Source organism: Canis aureus, chromosome 21 (genome assembly GCF_053574225.1).
Source record: "Canis aureus isolate CA01 chromosome 21, VMU_Caureus_v.1.0, whole genome shotgun sequence".
Taxonomy (NCBI): domain Eukaryota; kingdom Metazoa; phylum Chordata; class Mammalia; order Carnivora; family Canidae; genus Canis; species Canis aureus.
Window position 1 is genome coordinate 13,266,166 of NC_135631.1, and position 22,914 is coordinate 13,289,079.

At 37.1% G+C, this 22,914-nt stretch overlaps 1 protein-coding gene across 6 annotated transcripts in view; it reads right to left on the reverse strand.

Annotated features, from left to right (window-relative positions):
* The window catches only part of CKAP5 (cytoskeleton associated protein 5), a 106,934-nt gene that overhangs the window by 53,588 nt on the left and 30,432 nt on the right, over positions 1-22,914 (reverse strand). For all 6 annotated transcript variants that reach the window (XM_077863101.1, XM_077863100.1, XM_077863099.1 and 3 more), the window contains exons 2-8: positions 14,782-14,873; positions 13,858-14,051; positions 12,701-12,907; positions 9,302-9,473; positions 8,587-8,719; positions 8,262-8,362; positions 6,159-6,272 (exon numbers count right to left, since the gene is read on the reverse strand). In XM_077863101.1, coding sequence (XP_077719227.1) covers positions 6,159-6,272; positions 8,262-8,362; positions 8,587-8,719; positions 9,302-9,473; positions 12,701-12,907; positions 13,858-14,051; positions 14,782-14,838 — 978 coding nt within the window. In that variant the 5' untranslated portion in view covers positions 14,839-14,873. The remainder of the gene's footprint in view (positions 1-6,158; positions 6,273-8,261; positions 8,363-8,586; positions 8,720-9,301; positions 9,474-12,700; positions 12,908-13,857; positions 14,052-14,781; positions 14,874-22,914) is intronic.

The window sequence follows — 22,914 nt, forward strand, 5'->3', positions numbered from 1 at the left end:
TGTTTAGTCTCCTATATTAAAGTTCAACCAATAACATATACATAAAACCACAACTTTAAATAGCTAACTCTCCATTAATAGTAGTCTGGGCTGTCCGAGTGGCACAACTGTGCAGGTGGGACTCTGACAATGGCAGACAAGCTACAGGCCTGTTGATTTTGCTCTGGAGCAGGAAAAGCCAAAAAACAGCGTACGTCAGAGGAAAGATACCTAAGGGCAACAGCTCCAATGTTTATACTCAAGGAGCACCAGTAGAAACTGGTATAGGTACCGTCAAGAAGTCCATGGGGACTTTCATAGGGGAAGAGAGGAAAAAATAAAACAAGATGAAATCAGAGAAGGAGGCAAACCCTAAGAGACTCTAAATCAAAGAAAACAAACAGGGTTGCTGGAGGGGATGGCGGCTGGGGGAAGTGGGGGGGGGGGGAGGGGGATGAGGTAACCCAGTGATAGACATTAAGGAAGGCACGTGATGGGGATGCCTGGGTGGCTCAGTGGTTTAGCACCTGCCTTTGGCCCAGGGCATGATCTTGTTCTGGGATCGAGTCCCACATCGGGCTCCCTACACGGAGCCAACTTCTCCTTCTGCCTGTGTCTCTGCCTTTCTTTCTCTCTGTGTCTCTCATGAATAAATAAAATCTTTTTTTTTTTTTTTTTTTTTTTTTAAAAAAAAGGAGGGTACGTGATGTAATGAGCACTGGGTGTTATATAAGATTGATGAATCACTGGCCTCTACCTCTGCAACTAATAATACATCATACGTTAATTAATTGAATTAAAAAAAAGAAGTCCATGGGGACTCTAAATTACAAATGCCATTACACAACCATTCTTCTGAGGGAGCTTCTGGCCTTTCAGCTGCCATTTCAGATACCTAATGATTATTAAGTGTGTATTTAGAGTATCTTAGTGTCTAGCATTTTTTTAAAATCTATTTTTATTTATTTTTTTTATTTATGATAGTCGCACAGAGAGAAAGAGAGAGGCAGAGACACAGGCAGAGGGAGAAGCAGGCTCCATGCACCGGGAGCCTGACGTGGGATTCGATCCCGGGTCTCCAGGATCGCACCCCAGGCCAAAGGCAGGCGCCAAACCGCTGCGCCACCCAGGGATCCCAGGAGTAATGATTAAGAGGCAAGATTAACATTTTTTTATAAAGATTTTATTTATTCATGAGACAGAGACAGAGAGAGAACGAGAGAGAGGCAGAGGGAAAAGCAGGCTCCATGCAGGTAGCCCCACAGGGGACCTGATCCCCAGTCTCCAGGATCAGGTCCTGGGCTGAAGGTGGCACTAAACCCCTGAGCCACCCGGGCTGCCCCGCAAGATTAACATTTATTAAAAACAAATTAGATGCTATAATTTCATAGGTGTTTTATAGTTCTTATTTTATTTTTCAACCAAAATCCTATAAAGTAGAAAACATTATTATCAAATTTTACAGATTTCAAAAATTAGGTACAGATTAACTTGCTCAAGGTCAGAGCTAGTCAATGTGATGTGATGTGATTTAAACCCAGTTCTGTTTTGACTCCAAAGCTTTTGCTTTCTTTACTAAAGCATATTCACACTGTAAACTCATGTTATGATAAATTCATTTTTCTTATGAGTAGATGAAATCAGGGTCCTAATAAACATTTTGTTAAGTCCCTAACTACTATATATCCATAAAGAAAAAACTTCCATTCATTTCTGTATTAAACTCACTATCAGGGGATGTCTGGGTGGCTCAGTGGTTAAGCGTCTGCCTTTGGCTCAGGTCATGATCCTGGGGTCCTGAGTAGAGTCCCACATCAGGCTCCCCACTCAGCAGAGAGCCTGCTTCTCCCTCTGCCTATGTCTCTGACTCTCTCTCATGAATAAATAAAATAAAATCTTTAAAAAATAAAAATAGGGCAGCCCAGGTGGCTCAGCGGTATAGCGCTGCCTTCAGCCCAGGGTGTGATCCTAGAGACCTGGGATCAAGTCCCACGTCAGGCTCCCTGCATGGAGCCTGCTTCTCCCTCCGCCTGTGTCTCTGCCTCTCTCTCTCTCTCTCCCTCTCTCTCTGTCCCCCATGAATAATAAATAAAATCTTAAAAAAAAAATAAAATAAATTTAAAAAATCAACTATCAGCATTTATTACATATTTAGTATTAGATGCTAGACTTCATATTTAGATATAAATGTATATTGTAGGGATAGTCATCAAAAATATGCCAGGTATCCCTGGGTGGCTCACTGATTTAGCGCCTGCCTTCGGCCCAGGGCGTGATCCTAGAGTCCCGGGATCGAGTCCCGCATCGGGATCCCTGCATGGAGCCTGCTCTCCCTCTGCCTCTCTCTCTCTGTCTCTCTGTGTCCCATTAATAAATAAATAAAATCTTTAAAAAAAAATGCCAGGGATCCCTGGGTGGCGCAGCGGTTTGGCGCCTGCCTTTGGCCCAGGGCGCGATCCTGGAGACCCGGGATCGAATCCCACATCGGGCTCCCGGTGCATGGAGCCTGCTTTCCCTCTGCCTGTGTCTCTGCCTCTCTCTGTCTGTGGCTATCATAAATAAATAAAAACTAAAAAAAAAAAAAAAAAAAAAAAAAAAAAGTAAAAATGCCAGACTCCATTCCAAGAAATCTTAGTTCAATGAATCTGAGATGAGATTTGGAACCAGTATTTTAATATAGCTCAAAAGAAAAAGGCCATCAATCAATCCCATTCTCGGGAGAATAGCTCTCCCTATCCACCATTAGAGCAATAACCAGTGGGAGCTGAACCCTAGATACTGATGGTCCTGATGGAAAGAAAGTTGTGAAGAGGATCTTGTGAACCTATTAGAGTTCAAGATGGTAAAGGACTGAATGAACTTCTAGGTGAGAGATGGACCAGGCCTATCTGACTTCAACACTCTTTGTCAAACATTGTGGTTTGATTAAACAAGTGTTCTAAACTGGGTAATGGAAGTGAGGAAGGTGAAGAAATGTTTATGCTTAAGAAAAATAGCATACGTATCCAGGAGGACTGCATTCCAGATTTGAAAATCTCCATGACTGTTCTAGACTAGGGAAAGGAAGCTTTAGCTCACAATGTTAATTTAACCTAAATAATGGGAAATATTCTATCATTAAAAGTGCTGTCACTCCTCCCATAAATCTAGGCTTACAATATGATTATTAGTTGATCCTTGAACAATGAGGGTTAGGGGCACTATCCCCCCATGCAGTCAAAAATCCACATATGACTTCTGACCCCTCCAAACTTAAGTACTACTACAGAAGCTTTTCTGAGTTACAGTTGATTAACACATATTTTATATGTTATATGTATTATATTCTCTATTCTTATGATAAAGTAAGCTGGAGAAAAGAAAATGTTATTAAAAAAAATCACAAGGAAAATACATTTATAGTACTGTTATGTATTTACTGAAAAACATTTATGTGTAAGTTGATCCATGCAGTTCAAACTTATGGTGTTCAAGGGTCAGCTGTAATTACCAATTAGTATTTATTTTAACTACTAACGTAAGCCACTAGTTAATAGTAAGCAAAACAAAAACACTCTGTCAACAAAGTCAAAAAGTCAATGAAATCCACCATGATTATTGTGTTTAAAAAACTATGATGAATATAAATAGAAAGGGGTGAAATATAGAAAGACCAAGTGGAAAAAAGAAAACAGTTAATAACACATAAAAAGCTAATACCCTGAAGACCCAAATCTTAATCTAAAGATTAAAAAAAATCATATCTATCTATGTATCTATCTATCATCTCAGCATCCATAGGTAATTAGCCAAGTCAAAGAAGCTATTGAGGGGAGGTGGAGTAAGGGGTGGGGAGAAATGGAAGAACTATAACCTATGAAAACAGGAAAGCCCATAAAATATGCTAAGTTACGTGACAACCTAAAAGAAATTTCAGTTTAAGAAATAATTTCAGAAATACCAACAGGAATTTCAAAATGAATAGTTCTGCATTACTTGTATTAAAGGCAAAAAAAAAATTGGGAGATTAGTGGGATTACTTGATATAGACAACAAACATAAGAGACCATTTATAGAGGGATGAGGCATTGATCTGTGGACTATTCAGTCTCATTCTCTTCCACTTTTCCATTTCCCCATTTCTGGTGTATGTCTCTGTCAAGTCATCACAATAGGGAGATGAAGTCTGTGTTTACATGCAAGTAAAATCACATAAAAGTTTTTAAAATGCCTTGTTCCTGGTTAGTTTATACAACTGAAGTTAACTTTTCATTGTTTTAAATATGTTAGCCACAAAATTAAATTTCCTTCTACTCATGTGTAGCCAGCCTTTAATGGGCCCCACTCCATCATGTGAAGAGGGAGAAGTTTCTTACAGAAATCTACTGTCTCTGTCTACCCAATTACAAAATCCATGATCCTCTCTGTAAAGAATACAGTGAGAGATTATATTTATATTCATAATGCCAATGGAAATCACAGAACAGTATTTATTTCAACAGCTAATATCCTAAGAAATTGCATGTGGAGAACATCAATATTTCTATCATTAGATAAAAAATAAAAGCTTTTATCTGAGGCACTGAGAATTCTGGGACAAGTAATAAGATTACAGATAAAAATTATATGCTGGAATTTAGAGAGACTCTGAAGTTCTCAATGCCACTAGAATCTCATTTCCCTCTCTTAGTGCTTTTTCTACCTGTTCTCTTTCCGCCCATGCTCCAGGTTGGTGAAATCTTTTCCCTGTGGGCAATTCCCATCTAATTAATCTTGCCTGGGTCTGGGGCTCTTCAAGATTGTAAGACTAAGAACTAAATAAGATTGGGACAAATCATATCTCTGCCTCCAAATCTCACTTGGAGGAAAACACTGTCCATCCTCATTACTCACAGATTTCATATTTGTGAATTCACCTACTTGTTAATATTTATGACCCCCCAATCAATCCTCATAGCAGTCTCCCAGTCATTCATAGCCAAGCAGAGAGCTGTGAAAAAATCTGAGTTGCCTGGTGTGCACATTCCCAGCTAAGAATGAACAAAGCAACACTCTGCCTTCTTCTTTCAGCTCTTATACTGTAAACAAGTATCTTTTTCATGGTCTGTTTAGTGCCGCATTTCTATTTCTTTTCTTTCATTTTTGTGATTTTTGTTGGTGCTTTCACTGTTTAAAATGGCCCCCAAGTGTAGTGCTGAAGCGCTATTGTTCCTAAGGGTAAAAAGGCCTTAACATAGAAATTATGTGTGTTAGATGAGCTTTATTCAGGCATGAGTTATAGTGCTGTTGGCCATGGTTTCAATGTTAATGCATCAATAATATATATTAAATGAGACCTCTTCAAATGATAAAACAAGTTATATATTGACTGGTTGATGAAAATGTTGAGACCAAAGAGTTGCGAATCCTAGCCCTGTGTTTCCTTAGGAGCAATGGTTCAATATTTGCTAATTCAGTGCTGTGATGACTTTCTAGAACATAACTACCACGAATAATGAGAATTACATGTGTATATAATGAAAGATTAACTGCCCCCCACAGCCACCATTCTAATCCTCTGTAATTTCAGGCTGAAGAAGCAAATGAAACAAAGTTTTCTATATTCAAGAACATGTCTTTAGAATTTGTTCTTAAACTCTGTAACTATATCCACAGTATTTGATCTATACTCTCAGATTTTATGAAAAGCCATTACATATAAATTTATCAACCAGCAGCAAGACCAAAGGAGTGTTTTCTAAAAACATTTCTTTCTTATTTAGCACTTGCCTGCTTTATAATGACCACATATTCCCCACATCTTTCACTTTACATGCAGATATACAAACAGAAAAATATTCTTATATTTAACATTTATCCCATTAAATAGAGCCAATTTAAACAGTTCATCCTATAAAACTATATAAAGCCAGTAATATTTGGTTCTACATCAGCAAGATCCTCTTTTTCTTGAGGTTTGTAGATGCTATCAGAAAGCATAAAAGCAAAATGATAAACAAAGGTTGAAAACCAATCCCTCCAAACTAACCTACGACAATTGTTTTAAACAACCCTTTAAAAGGGTATGCCTATAATTAGAAAATCACCAATAGTGTTCCTTAAATGGCAATGTGGTTGTGATAAAAAAGATGACTGATGGCGAGAAATTCAAAGGCCTGGTCTGTTGTTAGGTTACCAGTGTTGACGCACTGCCCATTTACCTTCTTTAATGCTTTTACTAAATCTGCATAATCGCCTGCTTCCAGTTTGGGGTTTTTCACTAGTACTTCTACAGCCTCCAGAGCTTCTTTCCTCTCTTGCCATTTTTTTGCCTCCTGCAAGACATGGTATGAGTCACTTGTAGAACAGAAAATAAGAAGTCAAAATAAACAAATAAAAGTCTATTTCTCACATGTTCCTAATTCAAAGATACATAATTATTTTTTGTTTTCAGAAACTTTTCTTCTAAAGCTGGTCAAAAAACAAAACTGCAAAACTATGCAGCCAATCAGAATGTTTTGTTCATATATATAAAATTTTGTTCATACATAATAAATATTTTCAGAACATTTCACAATCCTAAAGTTCTATAAGTAAAAGAATGGGATGCCAGAGACTTCTTTTTCATTTTCCAGGCAAATGTTAGTAAGCAAGTTATTAAACAGGAAACCTGCTATAAAGTGTTTCTAGCATATCTTATAGTGGGACAACTACAAGAGAAAAGAATTTCCATATTGGCAACATTAAAAAGATCAGAAAAAGACTGGGATGCCTGGTGGCTCAGTGGTTGAGCATCTGCCTTTGGGTCAGGGCGTGGTCCCAGGGTCCTGGGATCAAGTCCCACATTGGGCTTCCTGCATGGAGCCAGCTTCTCCCTCGGCCTATAGAGAGAGGCAGAGGTCTCTCTCTCTGTCTCTCATGAATAAATAAATAAAATCTTAAAAAAAAAAAAAAAAAATCAGAAAAAGACAATCACTTAACCGACAACCAAAATTGCTTTAATCTTGGAGATCAGTTTTATACACTGGTGGTACAATGCTACTTGTTTTGTTTTATGGCCATAAAGTAGAAAATACTTCACCAGAGATCAAGGAATCATTCAATAATTTTGCATACCCACTATCTGAAAGAATTGGGGATTCAACGAAGATGACACACTTGCCACCCTGGAGAAGATTACAATGCAATTTAATTTATCAAGTATCTATTAATCAGAAGTTAATGAGGGACTGAAGGAGGTGACAGCAGAGCTAGAAAGATCTGCAATAAATAACTACTAGGTCATGACCACTATGAAAAGAGAAGTACAAGTTGCTCTGGTATTACAGCAAGAGGATTTAACCTACTTTAGGCTGACAGGTAGGATCTCCCCTAAAAAGTGACCCTTAAGGTAAGATCTAGAGGATGAAGAAGTATTATGGGGTGAATGGGGGAGAATGATATAGGCAGAAAGAACAGCATATATTAAGGTCCAGAGTTTGGGGAGGTGGGGGGAGAGTGTGGCACATGTGATACTTGGAGAAGTTAAAGATGATATAGGAGCAGAGTGAGAGCAATTAGAGAAGGTAAGGCTGGAAGGTAAGCAGGGACCTCAAAGGTGCCCTAGGTGGCCTTGACAGCCATAGAATGATTTCAGATATCATATTAAACTCATGGAAGCCACTGAGGATTTTTATTTTCAAAAATGACAGCTTTGATTACATGGGGAAATGTGATGGGAGGAGACAAGAGCAAAGATAGGGAGTTTTACAAGAAAGCTTGTTCCAGCAGCACAGGGGACAAGAGATGATGGTGGTAATTGGGATAAGACTGTTTCTCATTTGGGGATAATTGCGTCTCTTGGAGTACATTTTAGCAAAGTCTGGAGACATTTTTGACTGTCTGACTGGAGGAATGGTATTAGTGATATCTGGTGGGTAAATGCCAGAGATGCTGCTAACCATCCTACAATGCATAGGACAGCCCCCCAAAACCCAGAATTATTTGGCAAAAAATGTCAACAGTGTCAAGGTCAGGGAAACCTGGGGTAAAGTAGTGGCAATGGGATGGAAATAAGGGGATGCACTGGAGAAATAGTCAAAAGTAAAACGACAAGGAAAAAGAAGTCAAGAATAACGTTCTGGTTTTTGGCAAGACATGTTAAAAGAAAATACTACAGTAGGTATATATACACAGCAGCATGGGAACATAGAAGCAACTGATTCACTCTACTAGGGAAGATATGGGGTGTAAGGGGACACCAGGAAAGGGCTCAGCAGAACAATCTAATTATAATCAAGTAATTATTTAAAATGAAATAATGGAAGAAAGTTACCATTACTTACAATTTTGTCATAAAAGTCTTTGGGAAGTTTGGAAAGAATTTCTACTGCTTCCAAAAGCTCGTAAGCATCTATCTGTGGCACCTCATCACCATCATCACCACCTTCCAGGAGAAAAAAAAAAACAAACCTTAAAAATGGATGGATCATTTTTACTTATCAAAATAGTTTTCACATTTTTTACAACCTGATGAACTCTTGATATAGAAGGAATCAGTTATTAATGCTATCAACAACTGATATTGTATTAAATGCAAGTTCTACAAAACTTGAGGTTGGGCCCGTTCTTGCTAATTTTCATAGAAACCAGTGTTTAAAACTGGCTTACCTCCCTCAGCATCACCACCAGCAGACTGTTGCTGCTCCAACTTAGCTTCTAATTCTTGCTGGGAACGCAGAAATCGACTTGGTTTAGGAGCACCTGTTGGCAATTTGACCCATTCTTCTTCTAGTTCTTTCAACTACAAATACCATAAAATATTTTTAAAACATATATCCTCTCGATTAGAGAACATACTTAACATTTATATTTACTAACATCAGAACCCAATTTCTTATTTATGTGGTTCTAACAGGGCAAGAAGAAAAGATGTTTAAAGTGTATACATTTGGTAACATAAATCAAACTGACATATTTATTATTGAAGATGTATGACTAAGCACTTAGAAAAAAGAATAAAATCCACTTTTTAGGACATTCATTAGTTCATGAATTCAGATATATTTGTATTAGATAAAGTCTCTAAAAACATTTGTAATAAACAGATAAAATGCATTTTATCCAAACAGATATTAGGTCCTGCCACCCAATAGCATTATAAAGGAATCTTTTAAATTGCACTGACAAACTAGAATCACTGAATGCACAGTATTTAACTTGAGAGGACAGAGACAGCTATACGCAGAAAAAAAACAAAACAAGAACTGATTTCAAAATTAAGAATGAGAAATAATTATTTGTAAGGATAGAATATCAACAACAAAAGGAAGGAAATATCTTCATATGAGCCTTATGCAAAGACAACCAAAACTTTGTGCCTCACCTGGACCGAGTTTATATTTTGTAATGGGGGTCTCAGAGCATCCCGAATCCATCTGTAAATCTCCACAGCAATTAGTTTTGCTTCATCTCGAACAGCCTTTTCTCGAGACTCAAAGAGTTTTGGCAACACTTTGATAATTGGCTTCAGCAAGATGATTTTGGAACCAAATTCACTAGAAGTAAAACATTGGGGAAAAAAGAAAAAACAAACTTCTCAACATGCAATATATTTGGGTAGTGTTAGCTTTCGTTCACTCAAATATAGTTCTGTACTTATTAATAGTTGAGATTTTTTTAAGGCAAGAAAAAAAAAAAAGCTCATAACATCTATGTTTAGATAGCACTCTTCGAAGAATGTTATTTAATGTCGAGGGTCCAAATATAAAAATCTTAAAACTAACCTTCTAGGTAACCAGATTAGGGATAATTCAAATCCATAAAGGACCAAACTTGTGTAATGTATTAAATATGTTTATACATATAAAAGCTTAAAAATATAAACAAATCAGTTTATACATATTTAGATGAGTGAAATCTACTTTCAATAAATTTTTAATAGTTCTTACAATTAAGTTGTTCACTCAACTTGACAGATCACTAATCCTGGCAGTATGTTTGTAACTCTAGGCAACCTGAATCTCTCTTTGCTTCAGTTTTTCATGGGGAAAACAGTTGCATTCTGACTTCTTTTAAAAAGGTAGCACATTTAACCTTATCTATTTGACACATTTTGTATTTTTAAGTTCCTAATTGGCCAAATTTAGCTTTCTGAGTCACTGCTAACATTTCTGCATAACAAATTCTAGAGCAAGAGGGATTTAGTTATGAAACAACACTAACATTCTGTAGTAGACTCATATATAGTTGACCCTTGAAATTCTATAGGTTCAAATTTTGTGGGACCACTCATACATGGATTTTTACAGTACAGTACTGTAAATGCATTTGTTATGATTTTCTTCATAACATTTTCTTTTCCTCAGCTTAATTTATTGTAAGAATACAATATATAATACAGATAATATACAAAATATGTTAATCGACTATTTATGCTATTAGTAAGGCTTCTAGTCAACAGTCAGCTATGAGTATTTAGGTTTTGGAGAAGTCAAAATTTATACACAGATTTTTGACTATATGGGAGTTGGCACTCTTAACCCCTGTGTTGTTCAAAAGTCAACTTATTTATATTATTATGTATTTATCTAATGTGTATAAATTTATCTCCTGTACACAAATCCAACAAAAATTTGTGTAATAACTCCTGACATAACTCCAACAGGTTAGAGGAGACAGAAAATACTCTTCTTCAGAAGTGATATTTAAAAAGTTTAAATTTATTTATCAAATAGTTTTCACTTCTGGTTATGGAGATAGTTTAATGTAAATAGTTTACTTTTTATTTTTATTTTTTTAAAGATTTTATTTATTTATTCATGACAGACATAGAAAGAGAGAGAGAGAGAGAAAGAGAGAGAGAGAGAGAGCGGCAGAGACACAGGCAGAGGGAGAAGCAGGCTCCATGCCAGGAGTCCAATGCGGGACTCAATCCTGGGACTCCAGGACGGCGCCCTGGGCCAAAGGTAGGCACTAAACCACTGAGCCACCCACGGATGCCCAATGTAAATAGTTTAAATACAGATATCATCACATGAAAATATAAAGATGATCTCCAAGATTTCCTTTAAAATCTTCTTTGTTTTAATAGAAAAATCTCAGTTGACCTTTAAGGCTAAAGGGAAAATAAGAACTTAGGGTTACCAGGACCCCAAGCCATGACCTGAGCAGAAAGAAGGTAGATGCTTAACCTACTGAGCCGATGAGGTGTCCCCTTTTTAGATTTTGTTTTTAAGTAATCTCTACACCCAACATGTGGCTTGGACTCACAACCTCAAGATCAAGAGCAGTATCCTCCACCAACTGAGTCAGCCAGGCATCCCAAGATATGCACAGACTTGATAACTAAGTCAATTCAATAAATTTCTAAGATGATAGAGTGAAAACACTATCTACTACTCATAAAAACACACCTACTATACTAGGCATGAAATGAGGAAAAATATATTACACAAAAATCTAAGTGAAAGTCAAATTTTATGATTACTTTATAAACCAAGTGAAAGATAATAAAAAAAGTTTGACTTATAAGCTAAGGATCATTTTTTAATTTTTTTCAAGATTTTAAAAAAATTCATTTATTACAGAAACAGAGAGAGAGAGAGAGAGAGGCAGAAACACAGGCAGAGGGAGAAGCAGGCTCCATGCAGGGAGCCTGACATGGGACTCGATCCTGGGTCTCCAGGATCACACCCTGGGCTGAAGGCAGCACTAAACCACTGAGCCACCAGGGCTGCCCAGGATCATTTTGTTAAAAAAATATTTTATTTATTTATTCATGAGAGACACACAGAGAAAGACACAGACATAGGCAGAGGGAGAAGCAGGCTCCATTCCATGCAGGGAGCCCAACGCGGGACTCGATCCCGAGCCTCCAGGACCACACCTGGGCCGAAGGCGGTGCTAAACCACTGAGCCACCCAGGCTGCCCTAAACTAAGGACCATTTAACAAAATTTAGGAATTTTGATATTTCCATGGAAGATAAACACCAAAGGAAGCACTTTCTCCAAAAAGCAGGTCATACACAAAATCTCAAGTGAGCTGAGTTGGGATGATCTTCACTCTCATAGGTCACACATTTAGGACTTCACTAGAGCTGCTTTCTAAAGTTTCTCATACAGATAGTAATGGGGACAGGATATCAGATTAGAAGGACTGCCAAATCAGAACTAGTGGTTTGTCTAATTCAGATTTCCATAGCAAATTATAGCCACTTGTTCCTGAAAGAGATCTCATTCATGAAAAACTTCACTGCCAAACTGCAAGAAATTCTAGCATTGAAAATAACTTATTGCATAAGAGTAAAAGTTATTTTTTATTTGCTATTACTGTGCTTCTGTTTAAAAGGCACATAGCATTTTCTTCTATTTTACTTAAAAGGCAGCTAAAGAAAGGCTTGCTTTAGCAAATAGTCTTTGGCCAACATTTCAAAGTACATAAATATGCTTGAGGATAGTAAGAGAAGAACTGCTTAAATATCCTGAGGAGTGCTTTTCCATGAAAAGGTCAATTCATACTTTGAGAACAGGTCAGAAATATTTACCCTGCTCATCTTCATTAGAAGGAGATTTAGATAAAATAATTATGCAACACCACTTGAAGACTAAAATTACTGAATAGAAAGCACCACACTTGAGGAATGACTTTAGCTTTCCCAGGTCACTTATTCTGGTTGGTGTGGCATGCCAAGTCAAGTCCAGCAGTTTTCGTTTCTGTTTAAGCCAGGAACTCAAACTCAATTGAGATATTCTAGTTCACAGAACTAAAGCAAAAAGTCTTACCTTAAGGCTTTCCTCAGTGTCTCTATGCAGGCCACTACGATCTTGGGGTTTTTGTTGTCTAGGCCTTTTAGGAGCTCTTCTTGCACAGCCTCTCCTTTCTCAATCTCTATGTACATTAGACAAATTTCAATGCCTAGCTCCTTGGCTTTGGCTTTGGGTTGGTTGAACACTTTACTTACGACACCCGACACAACTTCTCCTGTGGTTCTGTAATATAGAGTACAAAGAACCACCACCACACACAAAAACACACTTTAGTAATTTCACTGCTTTGAGTCTCTTTTAAATTAAATAAAACCCATACCATTGGAAATCAGAGGAATTGAGTGGTTTGGGACCACATGCATTTGTCATAAAAGTTTTGGTATCAGAAGAAAAGTGAAATGAAAAAAAGCAATGGTCTCACTAATGGCAAGAGAAACTGGTAACAAAACTATCAGATTAATGACTGTCATTATTGGTATAATCTCCGAAGTAAGTCAAGTACAGATTTCTTGTGCAATGAAGGGTTTCCCCCACGTTTTTGGTATGAAGGGCTCCTTTCAATGACATCAAGACTAGTTTTAGAAAACAAGGTCTCTGAGGTATGGGAGGAGTGGGTGATTAGAAACCTGGATTATCTGCAGCTCAAGTTAAATTAGTCAGAGTCACAGAGGTTGGTTAGCAACACCTCTCCTAAGAGAAAAATGCTTAATTACCATAGAAGGAAAGATGTGTTTCTCAGATCACCTCACTGGGAAGCTTTGTAGAAAGAGATTTTTGTAATACCCAAATGCTTTCCAGTGAAATTCTGATAATTCCTTTGCTAACACTTACCTCAAGTTTCTTCTAAAAGTTACTAGCGATTTTCCCTCTAGTTTAAAGTTAATTCCCATATAAAAGGCTCAAAAGGAAACTCACTAGCTCATCAAATCTTAAGATAAGGTTTTCAAGATTAACTTCTAATTTGCTCTTTAAATAATCTCATATAACATTGATTTCTGAGAGCAGATAAGAACCAAATGAAAAACAAGTATCAAGGAACTATGAAAGTAAGAAAATTAATATCTTCTAAAAGTTCTAATAACTAAGGACAGAGATCCACAAATCTACATAAATTAATTGGTGCAGCACCAGACAAGGGTTTTTACCAGAATAGTTGGAAAGAAACAACTTACTTTCCTGCTACGTGGGCATTTTCAACATAAACAAGTGCAGCTTCTAATCCTTTCAACTGAACCACTGCATTGGAATCAGTCACAAGTTTTTTGATCAGTCCTAAAAATTTGGACCATTCTGGGCTCTTTTCATCCTTTATTTTCTGGAAGATCTTCAGGGCCTCTTCATACCCACTTAACCTTGCTTTCCAGAGCTAAAAGAAAAGTATTTTGAAACAAAACACAATTTAGTTATATTATTATCTACTGTTAATTGAGGGGGGTGAATGATTACCCCATACCAGTAATCTGAATAAAGGACCCTCTGATTAGTAACAAAAAAGGAATTTAAGAAATGCAGAGTTTTCAAAGAACATTAATTAATCAACTTTTTCTTCTAAGTGTTTAATATTTGCAATATTCTTCCAAGGTCATCTAGAATTCCTAACAGGCCACTATAAACCTATCTCACATTGTATCCAAGTATTAGGTTTGCCTTTTTTATAATATGTAACTTACAATTAAAGATGTAACTTATAATTAAAAATGTAACAATTCAAAAGTGATATATGGGGCTGCCTAGGTGGCTCAGTCTGTTAAGCAGCCGACCAACTCCTGATTTGTGCTCAGGTTATGATCTCAGGGTAATGAGATTGAGCCCTTAGACAGGCTCTGCTCTCAGCATGGAATCTGCTTGAGATTCTCCTCTCTCTCCCACTCCTCCTTTCACTCACTTGAGCACAAGCTCTTTCTCTCTCAAATAAATAAAAAAAATCTTTTTAAAAAAATAAGAAATCATCCTACTGAAATTGTCTAATCTCCAAAGCATGTTGTTTCTCAGTTGTACTGTGTAATCATTAGGCATCTCTATACTGTGCCACAGATTGTAAAGTGCTGACCAAACAAGCTAATGACACTGAAATCTGAGTTCCAGGAAAGTCTTACCTTGTGTTCACATTTCTGATCAACCGGCAGTTTCATCCACTCACTGTCATCTCCCATTGTGCTTCCAGTTTCTCCTCAGAATTGAGTTATTTCTGGTCAGAGAAAAAACAGTACCTAGTTAAGTCTAGCAATCAAGCAGTCTTTTTTTTTTTTTTTTTTAATTTTTATTTATGATAGTCACAGAGAGAGAGAGAGGCAGAGACATAGGCAGAGGGAGAAGCAGGCTCCATGCACCGGGAGCCCGACGTGGGATTTGATCCCGGGTCTCCAGGATCGCGCCCTGGGCCAAAGGCAGGCGCCAAACCGCTGCGCCACCCAGGGATCCCCAATCAAGCAGTCTTATAAGACAAAATGACTTTTCTGGGATTATTATTTTATCATGCATGAACCCATAAGAGTAAAAAAGCTCATTCTTTGGTCAAATGCCCATTTAATCCCATTAATCAAACATTTAAAATCTAAATGAAGGGTGCCTGGCTGACTCAGGTGGTAGAGCACGTGCCTATTAATTTTAGGGTTCTGAGTTCAAGCCCCATGTTGGGTGTAGAGCTTCCTTAAACTGCATCAAAATTGAAAAAAAATCTAAATGAATCTAGAAGGGACAGTTATTTGTTTTTAAAAAGCATGGGGCATCTTGCTGGCTAAGTCAGAAGAGTGTATGACTCTTGATCTTGGGGTTGTGAATACAAGAATACATGGAAATATATGGGAATACACCTACATTAGGTATAGAGATTACTCAAAAAAAAAAAAAGACGCTTATATATTTTCCCAAGTGGGAACTTCCCAGATATATAACAAAGCCAGAATAAAACTGAAGAGCTGACTACCTGGCCTTTAAAAGTCTTCATATTGTAGCATTCCATTTATATGAAATGTCCAGAACAGATCAATCCTCAGAGACAGAATGCAGACTGGGGGTTACCAGGGGTTGGAGAGAACATTTGGAAACAGGAAGTTACTGCTTCGTAGGTAAGGAGTTCTACTGTGGTGTGATGGAAATGTTGTGAAACTACATAGAGGTGGGGCTGGCACAACATTGTGACTGTACAAAATGTGGCTGAATCGTTCACTTTAAAAGAGTTAATTTTATGTGAATTTCATCTCAATAGAATCTCTCTCTTTTTTTTTTTTTTTAAAGTTCTCAAGTGATTCTAATATGTAGCTTGGGTTGAAAACCTCCAAAGTTACTTACTTGGCACAAATTTAAGCTGCAAAGGCAATTTCTCCTATCTGGCTGTTGTTGTCATTGTTTTTAAAAGACAAACACCCAATGAAAGCTTTCAAATCATTTTCCAACTAAGAGAATGTGAACTGTCACTATTTGTCAGTATTAAGTTCATTGAAATACTTTTTCTTTTTTTCTTTTTTTTTTAAGATTTTATTTATTTATTCATGAGAGACACAGAGAGAGAGAGGCAGAGACACAGGCAGAGGGAGAAGCAGGTGCCATGCAGAGAGCCTGATGTAAGACTCGATCCCAAGGACTCCAGGATCACACGCCCTGAGCTGAAGGCAGACGCTCAACTGCTGAGCCACCCAGGTATCCCTGCAATACTTTTTCTTTTTCATTGCTTTTAAAAACATGAAGAAAAAGGTTATCCAACCTAATTGCCTCATATAAAATTTAGATGCCGTTGTGTTTCTGAAATGGCTTCTGCTACTTTATAGCCTGAGTTTTTAAAAAGTGGTGTTTATGGCTTTGCTTCTTTCTAGTCAAAGGAAAGGCCTGTTTCATATAAAAACTTCTCCAGCCCCTGAAATAATGAATACAGTGCTTGTTTATATATGAGGCACTGAGGACTCTTGCTGTCTCTGTTTGTCTTCTCCTAGGATTCATAGATTAAGAAATAAAAAGGACTTATCCACTAATTTTCTCCCAGAATTGCTTTAATTCTATTTATTTATTTATTTACTTATTTATTTATTTATTTAAAAGATTTTATTTATTTCTTCATGAGAATACACAGAGAGGAGAGGAGAGAGAGAGAGAGAGAGAGAGAGGCAGAGGGAGAAGCAGGCTCCATGCAGGGAGCCCGACACGGGACTCGATTCCAGGTCTCCAGGATCACGCCCCGGGCCGAAGGCGGCGCTAAACCGCTGACCCACCCAGGCTACCCTAGAATTGTTTTAATTTTAAAATTAACTTTAGAATTTAGGGTTTTGTTTTGTTTTGTTTTGTTACATATACAAGAAAATATATACAATGTGAGTTATGAAGCATTACAATAAAATTGACCTGGTGACCTAACACCCAATCTAAAATTAAAACACTACCATTAATATTACTACACTTGCGTATTTCTTTCCTACCCCATCCCTCTTCTACAGTAGCACTTTCCTGAAGTTTGTTTAGTTCTATGCCATAGTCACATACCCCTAAACAACAAAATTAACTGTGCTTATTTGTGAGCTTTAGAAAAATATTATCTGGGGGCATCTGGGTGGCTCAGTGGTTGAGCGTCTGCCTTTGGCTCAAGTCGTGATCCCGGGGTCCTGGGATCGAGTTCCTCACACCAGGCTCCCTGCGGGGAGCCTGCTTCTCCTTCTGCCTATACCTCTGCCTCTCTCTCTCATGGATAAATAAATAAAACCTTTAAAAAAAGAATATATATATAAAATCTGGGTGTCATCTTTCATGACTTCCTTTTTTCATTCAATATTTCATTTGTATAATTCATCCATATGTGTACTATAGTTCAAAGCCACTCAAAATGTGATCCAAAGAATTATGCTGGTTCACAAACGTATCAGAGACAAGTACAGAAATGGAGATAAGAGTTTAGAAACTGCCATGGCCTATTCTAACTTCTTTTACTATAGTGGATTGAGGAACTGAAAAAAGTTCAGCAAGGCTAAAGTATAAAATGCAACACAAACAGTAAGACAGTAAGATCTTGTGAGCAGTGTTAAGGAATTTGGACTTTATCCCAAATATAGAATAAAACTCTGAAGGACTGTAAATAAGAAAAATTATGTATGTTATCAAACTTGCATTTTTTGAAGATTGTATGGTGTACATGTAAAAAACAATGTAAAGAGTGGTTTGGGGCAGTCCGGATGGCTCAGCGGTTTAGCGCCACCTTCAGGCCAGGGCGTGATCCTGAGAACCTGGGATCGAGTCCTACATTGGGCTTCCTGCAGGGAGACTGCTTCTCCCTCTGCCTGTGTCTCTGCCTCTCTCTCTGTGTCTCTCATGAATAAATAAAATCTTTAAAAAAAAAAAAAAAAAAAAAAAAGAATGGTTTGGAAGGCAGTAACAATGGAAGGAATTCAGAATACATCAGTCTAAATAAAAGATGATGGTGGTTTGGACCTACGGACAGTAGCAATGCAGATAGAGGAAAACAGATGGATTTCAGAGATAAAAGGAGTGTTAAAGAATGTTCTTACAGAGTGAATATGAAAGGAGTATAAAAGAGGGAGGGAAATGGAAGTTTTGGACAAGCTGTTTGAGATACACACTAGACAAGTATAGACAAGTGCAGCATTTAGAGATTTAAGCATGGAGTTCGAGAGTAATCTGGCCTGGGGATAAAAATTTAGAAGTTATGGGATGCCTGGGTGGCTCAGCAACTGAGCATCTGCCTTCGGCTCAGAGCATGACCCTGGAGTCCCGGGATCAAGTTCCACGTCAGGCTCCCTGCATGGAGCCTACTTCTCCCTCTGCTTGTGTCGCTGCCTCTCTCCATGTCTCTCACAAATTAAAAAAAAAAAAAAAAAAAAAAAAATAGAAGTTATCTGTAGATAAATGCAAGTAAAACCAAGGGGAAAGATGATAGCTCTGAGGAAGAGTACATAGTGAGAAGAGGGCCCAGGACAGAGTTCAGAGGACACCAGCATTTACAGGACAGGTAGATGAACCCCTCAATTCACCATGCACACTGCCTGGAACACATAAAATGATCAATAAATGTCTGCTGGGGAAGGGGGGAAAAACACAATAATCCAAAAAGCACTAATAGTTTTATCAAACTTGAGAAAATTTTATCACCTTCTATTTCTGTCTGCAAATCTAAATTAAAAAGAAAAAGAATTCTGTATCTTCAAAACCACCACTGGAGAGGAGACCTTGTGTAAGTTACTTAAGCAAATGTATACTGTCTCAGCATGGTTGTGTGTAAAGTGGGGATATTAGTAGGGGAGAGTCCTACTTCATTGGGTTGTGGGGATTAAAGGAGTTAGTCTATCTAGAACTCTTACACTAGGTACTTGGCTCAATAAATGTTAGCAATTTACTATATTATCAGTATTCGGTCTTTCTAATTTGAAAATACTTCATTTCTAAATTACGATTGACTTTATTTTGTAATTTTCTAGGATTAAAAGAGCAAACGAAAATACCTCAAACTGAATTTAGTTAACATAAATGATATATTCTTTAGTACAAGTCATGAATTGAATGTTTGAAAGAAAATAAAATATATTACACAAAATGTATAGGCCTTTTTTTAAGTAGGTTCTACACCTAGCGTGGAGTCCAACACAGGGCTCAACCTCACGACCGTGAGACCAAGACCTGAGTCATGATCAAGAGTCAGACACTTAACTGACTGAGCCACCTACGCATCCCTACATAATATATAGACCTTTTATAATTTTAGTATAGTGACTTTACCTTCTTTACTTTTATGTATGCATTGACCAAATAAATAACTGAAACTAAGGCTTTTTTTTAAAAATCCTTTCTTGGTCTAATTAATATTTAGGGGCGAGACCATGCATCTCTTGATCCTTTGAATGTAAAATGGAATTAATACATTTACATCCCAAAAAAACAAAAATAATAAATAAATAAATAAATAAATAAAAAATGCATTTACACCCTACTTTGTCTTAAGGGTCTACAAAAGGGGTTCTTTTTGTGCCATAGGCCCCTGGTGCACTCATAGGCACTTTCTTTGTTGTTTTGTTGTTGTTAGGATTTATTTATTTATTTATTTATTTATTTATTTATTTATTTATTTAAAGATTTTATTTATTTATTCATGATAGTCACACAGAGACAGAGAGGCAGAGACACAGGCAGAGGGAGAAGCAGGCTCCATGCAGGGAGCCCGACGTGGGATTTGATCCCGGGTCTCCAGGATCGCGTCCCGGGCCAAAGACAGGCGCCAAACCGCTGCGCCACCCAGGGATCCCTAGGATTTATTTAAGAGAGAGAAAGAGAGAGCATTTGCTCACATATGAGTGGGAGGAGGGGCAGAAGGAGAGGAAGACAATCTTAAGCAGGCTGCACACTAAGCACAGAGCCCCATGATGAGCTCAATCTCACAACCTTGAGATCATGACCTGAGCTGAAATCAAGGGTCAATCACTTACCAACTGAGCCACTCAGGCACCCCCAGAATATTTCATAATGCATAAAATATATAACATTATGCCAAATTATTTTAAAATATATTAAATTATCAAAATATTTATTTTAAAATGTGAATATACGAACTTCTCCATTAATACATTAAGTAAAAACTAACAAACTATAATTCTAAAGTTATTAAGTAAAAACTAACAAACTATAATTCTAAAGTTATAATGAACAAAAATATTTTGATATGTTGTATCACATCATATGATTATGAAAATTATCTCTAGGGACATCTAGGTGGCCAGAGGTTGAGTGTCTGCCTTTGGCCCAGGGCGTGATCCCAGGATCCGGGATCAAGTCCCACAGCAGTCTCCTTGCAGGGAGCCTGCTTCTCCCTCAGGCTGTGTCTCTACCTCTCTTTGTGTCTCTCATGAATAAGTAAAAATCTTAAAAAAAAAATTATTTCTATTGGTGATAAATACACAGGTCTTCTAACATTATTGTTTCTTATGGCCTATATTCTTAACTGAAAAAAGAGCTAAAGTTTCAGTTACATGGTTAGTAAAAATTAAGACACAAATAGTTTTCCTTCTAAGTTCATAGAATCCCTGAATTTTAATCCCAGGTTAAAATCTCTTGGTCTATAACCTTTCAAAATTCTACAAGCACCTGAAGACTCCTTACTTTCAAAGACTTTAGGGCACTGTTTACAACAGTCCCAAACTTTTTACTTAAAACAGTTAATACCAAACTTAAAACAATGAATATCAATCATATATTTCAATAGTACTTTATATTTTACAAGTATTTTTACAATAATATTCCTATTTGAAAATCTAGTGAGGAAGACATTTAATCACTTCTATGTATTTCACAATGTAAATGCAAGCACACTGTTTTATTATACCATTGGGTTTTCTTTGTTTTTTATAGTACTCTTAGTTATGCAGCTCTTTCTTATAAATTGCAAGATTCCCTTGAGCAAGAGCTTTTGTCTTACTAATCTCTATCCTTACAAAGCTCAAAAAAATATAAAAAACAACATGAGAGAAAGCAAATATAATTATTCTCTATTTACATATAGGGAAATAGAGGTTCAGTGTCTTACCCAAAGTCACCTAAGTAGGAGAGACTGGTCTAGAAGAGATTTCTTGAATCCTAGTTTGGTGAAATTCTTATAATAATTTATCTACCTATGGTTTCTAGATTATCTATAGTGAAAACTAATCAAACTTTATAAATAATAAGATTTATTTTGATAATTACCTAATTCAATTAAAATATAAAGAGAAAAAGAAAGGAAGAAAATACAAAAAGTAAATGTTTTCCATAATACGAAAAACAAGTTTATTTGACTCCAAAAGGATTTAGGTAATTTAGAGATAGTTAAATTTAAAATTTAAGGGGGAAATACAATAAAATAAAAAATTAAAAAATTAAATAAAAAATAAAATAAAATTTAAGGGAGAATCATCTCTAATCAGCAGTTGCTTAATAATCAAGTCTACCCAATTGGGTGTTAAAACACTGTTAACCTGCTTTTGGATAAGAAAGGAAGGACTAGGAATCCCTGGGTGGCGCAGCGGTTTGGCGCCTGCCTTTGGCCCAGGGCGCGATCCTGGAGACCCGGGATCGAATCCCACATCAGGCTTCCGGTGCATGGAGCCTGCTTCTCCCTCTGCTTCTCTCTCTTTCTCTCTCTGTGACTATCATAAATAAATAAAAATTAAAAAAAAAAAAAAAAAGAAAGGAAGGACTACAGTTTTAACTGTAATTGTAATTTGGAATTATCCATGAAATTCAACTCCCCCACCCAGCCTCAAAGCCTTCATTCTACTGAGATGGCTCTACCAATTGATAAGATCTTTTCTTGAGATTAAGAAAAAAACAAAAGGATGGCAGGCTATGATGGCTATAATTCATATTAGTTCTAATTTTTTTACGAAGATTTTATTTATTTATTCATGAGAGACCCAGAGAGGCAGAGACATAAGCAAGGGGGAGAAGCAGATGCCTCTCTGGGAGCCCGATGCAGGACTCAATCCCAGAACCCTGGGATGCCCTGCACCAAAAGACAGACGCTCAAACTAACTGCTGAGCTACCCAGGCATCCCTTAGTTCTATATTTCTGACTATAATTCTAGAACATTTGGGGAAGAGGTCACTAAAGTGACCACTTGTTTGAAAACCCAGCTTTGCCTCTATCTGCAAATTTTATATTTTTAAAAATAAATTTTATTTTTTCATGAGAGGCAGAGAGAGAGAGAGAGAGAGGCAGCAACATAGGCAGAGGGAGAAGCAGGCTGCCTGCAAGGAGCCCGATGTGGGACTTGATCCCGGGATCATGCCCTGAGCTGAAGGCAGTCGCTCAATCTCTGAGCCACTCAACCGCTGAGTCACCCAGGCATTCCTCTATCTGCAAATTTTAACTAGTCATTATCACAAGGAAAGTAAAGGCCTTGAGAACATTGGGAACATATACAGGAAATAATGAAGAGGAACCTCAGAATCAGTACAAAATGGAATACATATAGAATAAAACTTAACAATTTCATGAAAAGTCACATAAGTTAAAGGCCGGAATGGTTTCTTTAGAGGAATGTAGTACTGTTTTCAGTACTCAGAGCAAACTGAAACTAAACTAACATTTGCAATAGCCACAGAATGGGAATCACCCAAATGTCCATCCACTGATGAACACATAAATAAAATATGGTAAGTCCATACCAAAGAAATATTATTCAATAATAAAAAGAATTGAAGTACTATAAAGAAATCCAAAGGTGTGGTGGGTAGTTCAGCTGGTTAAGCACCTGACTCTTGAT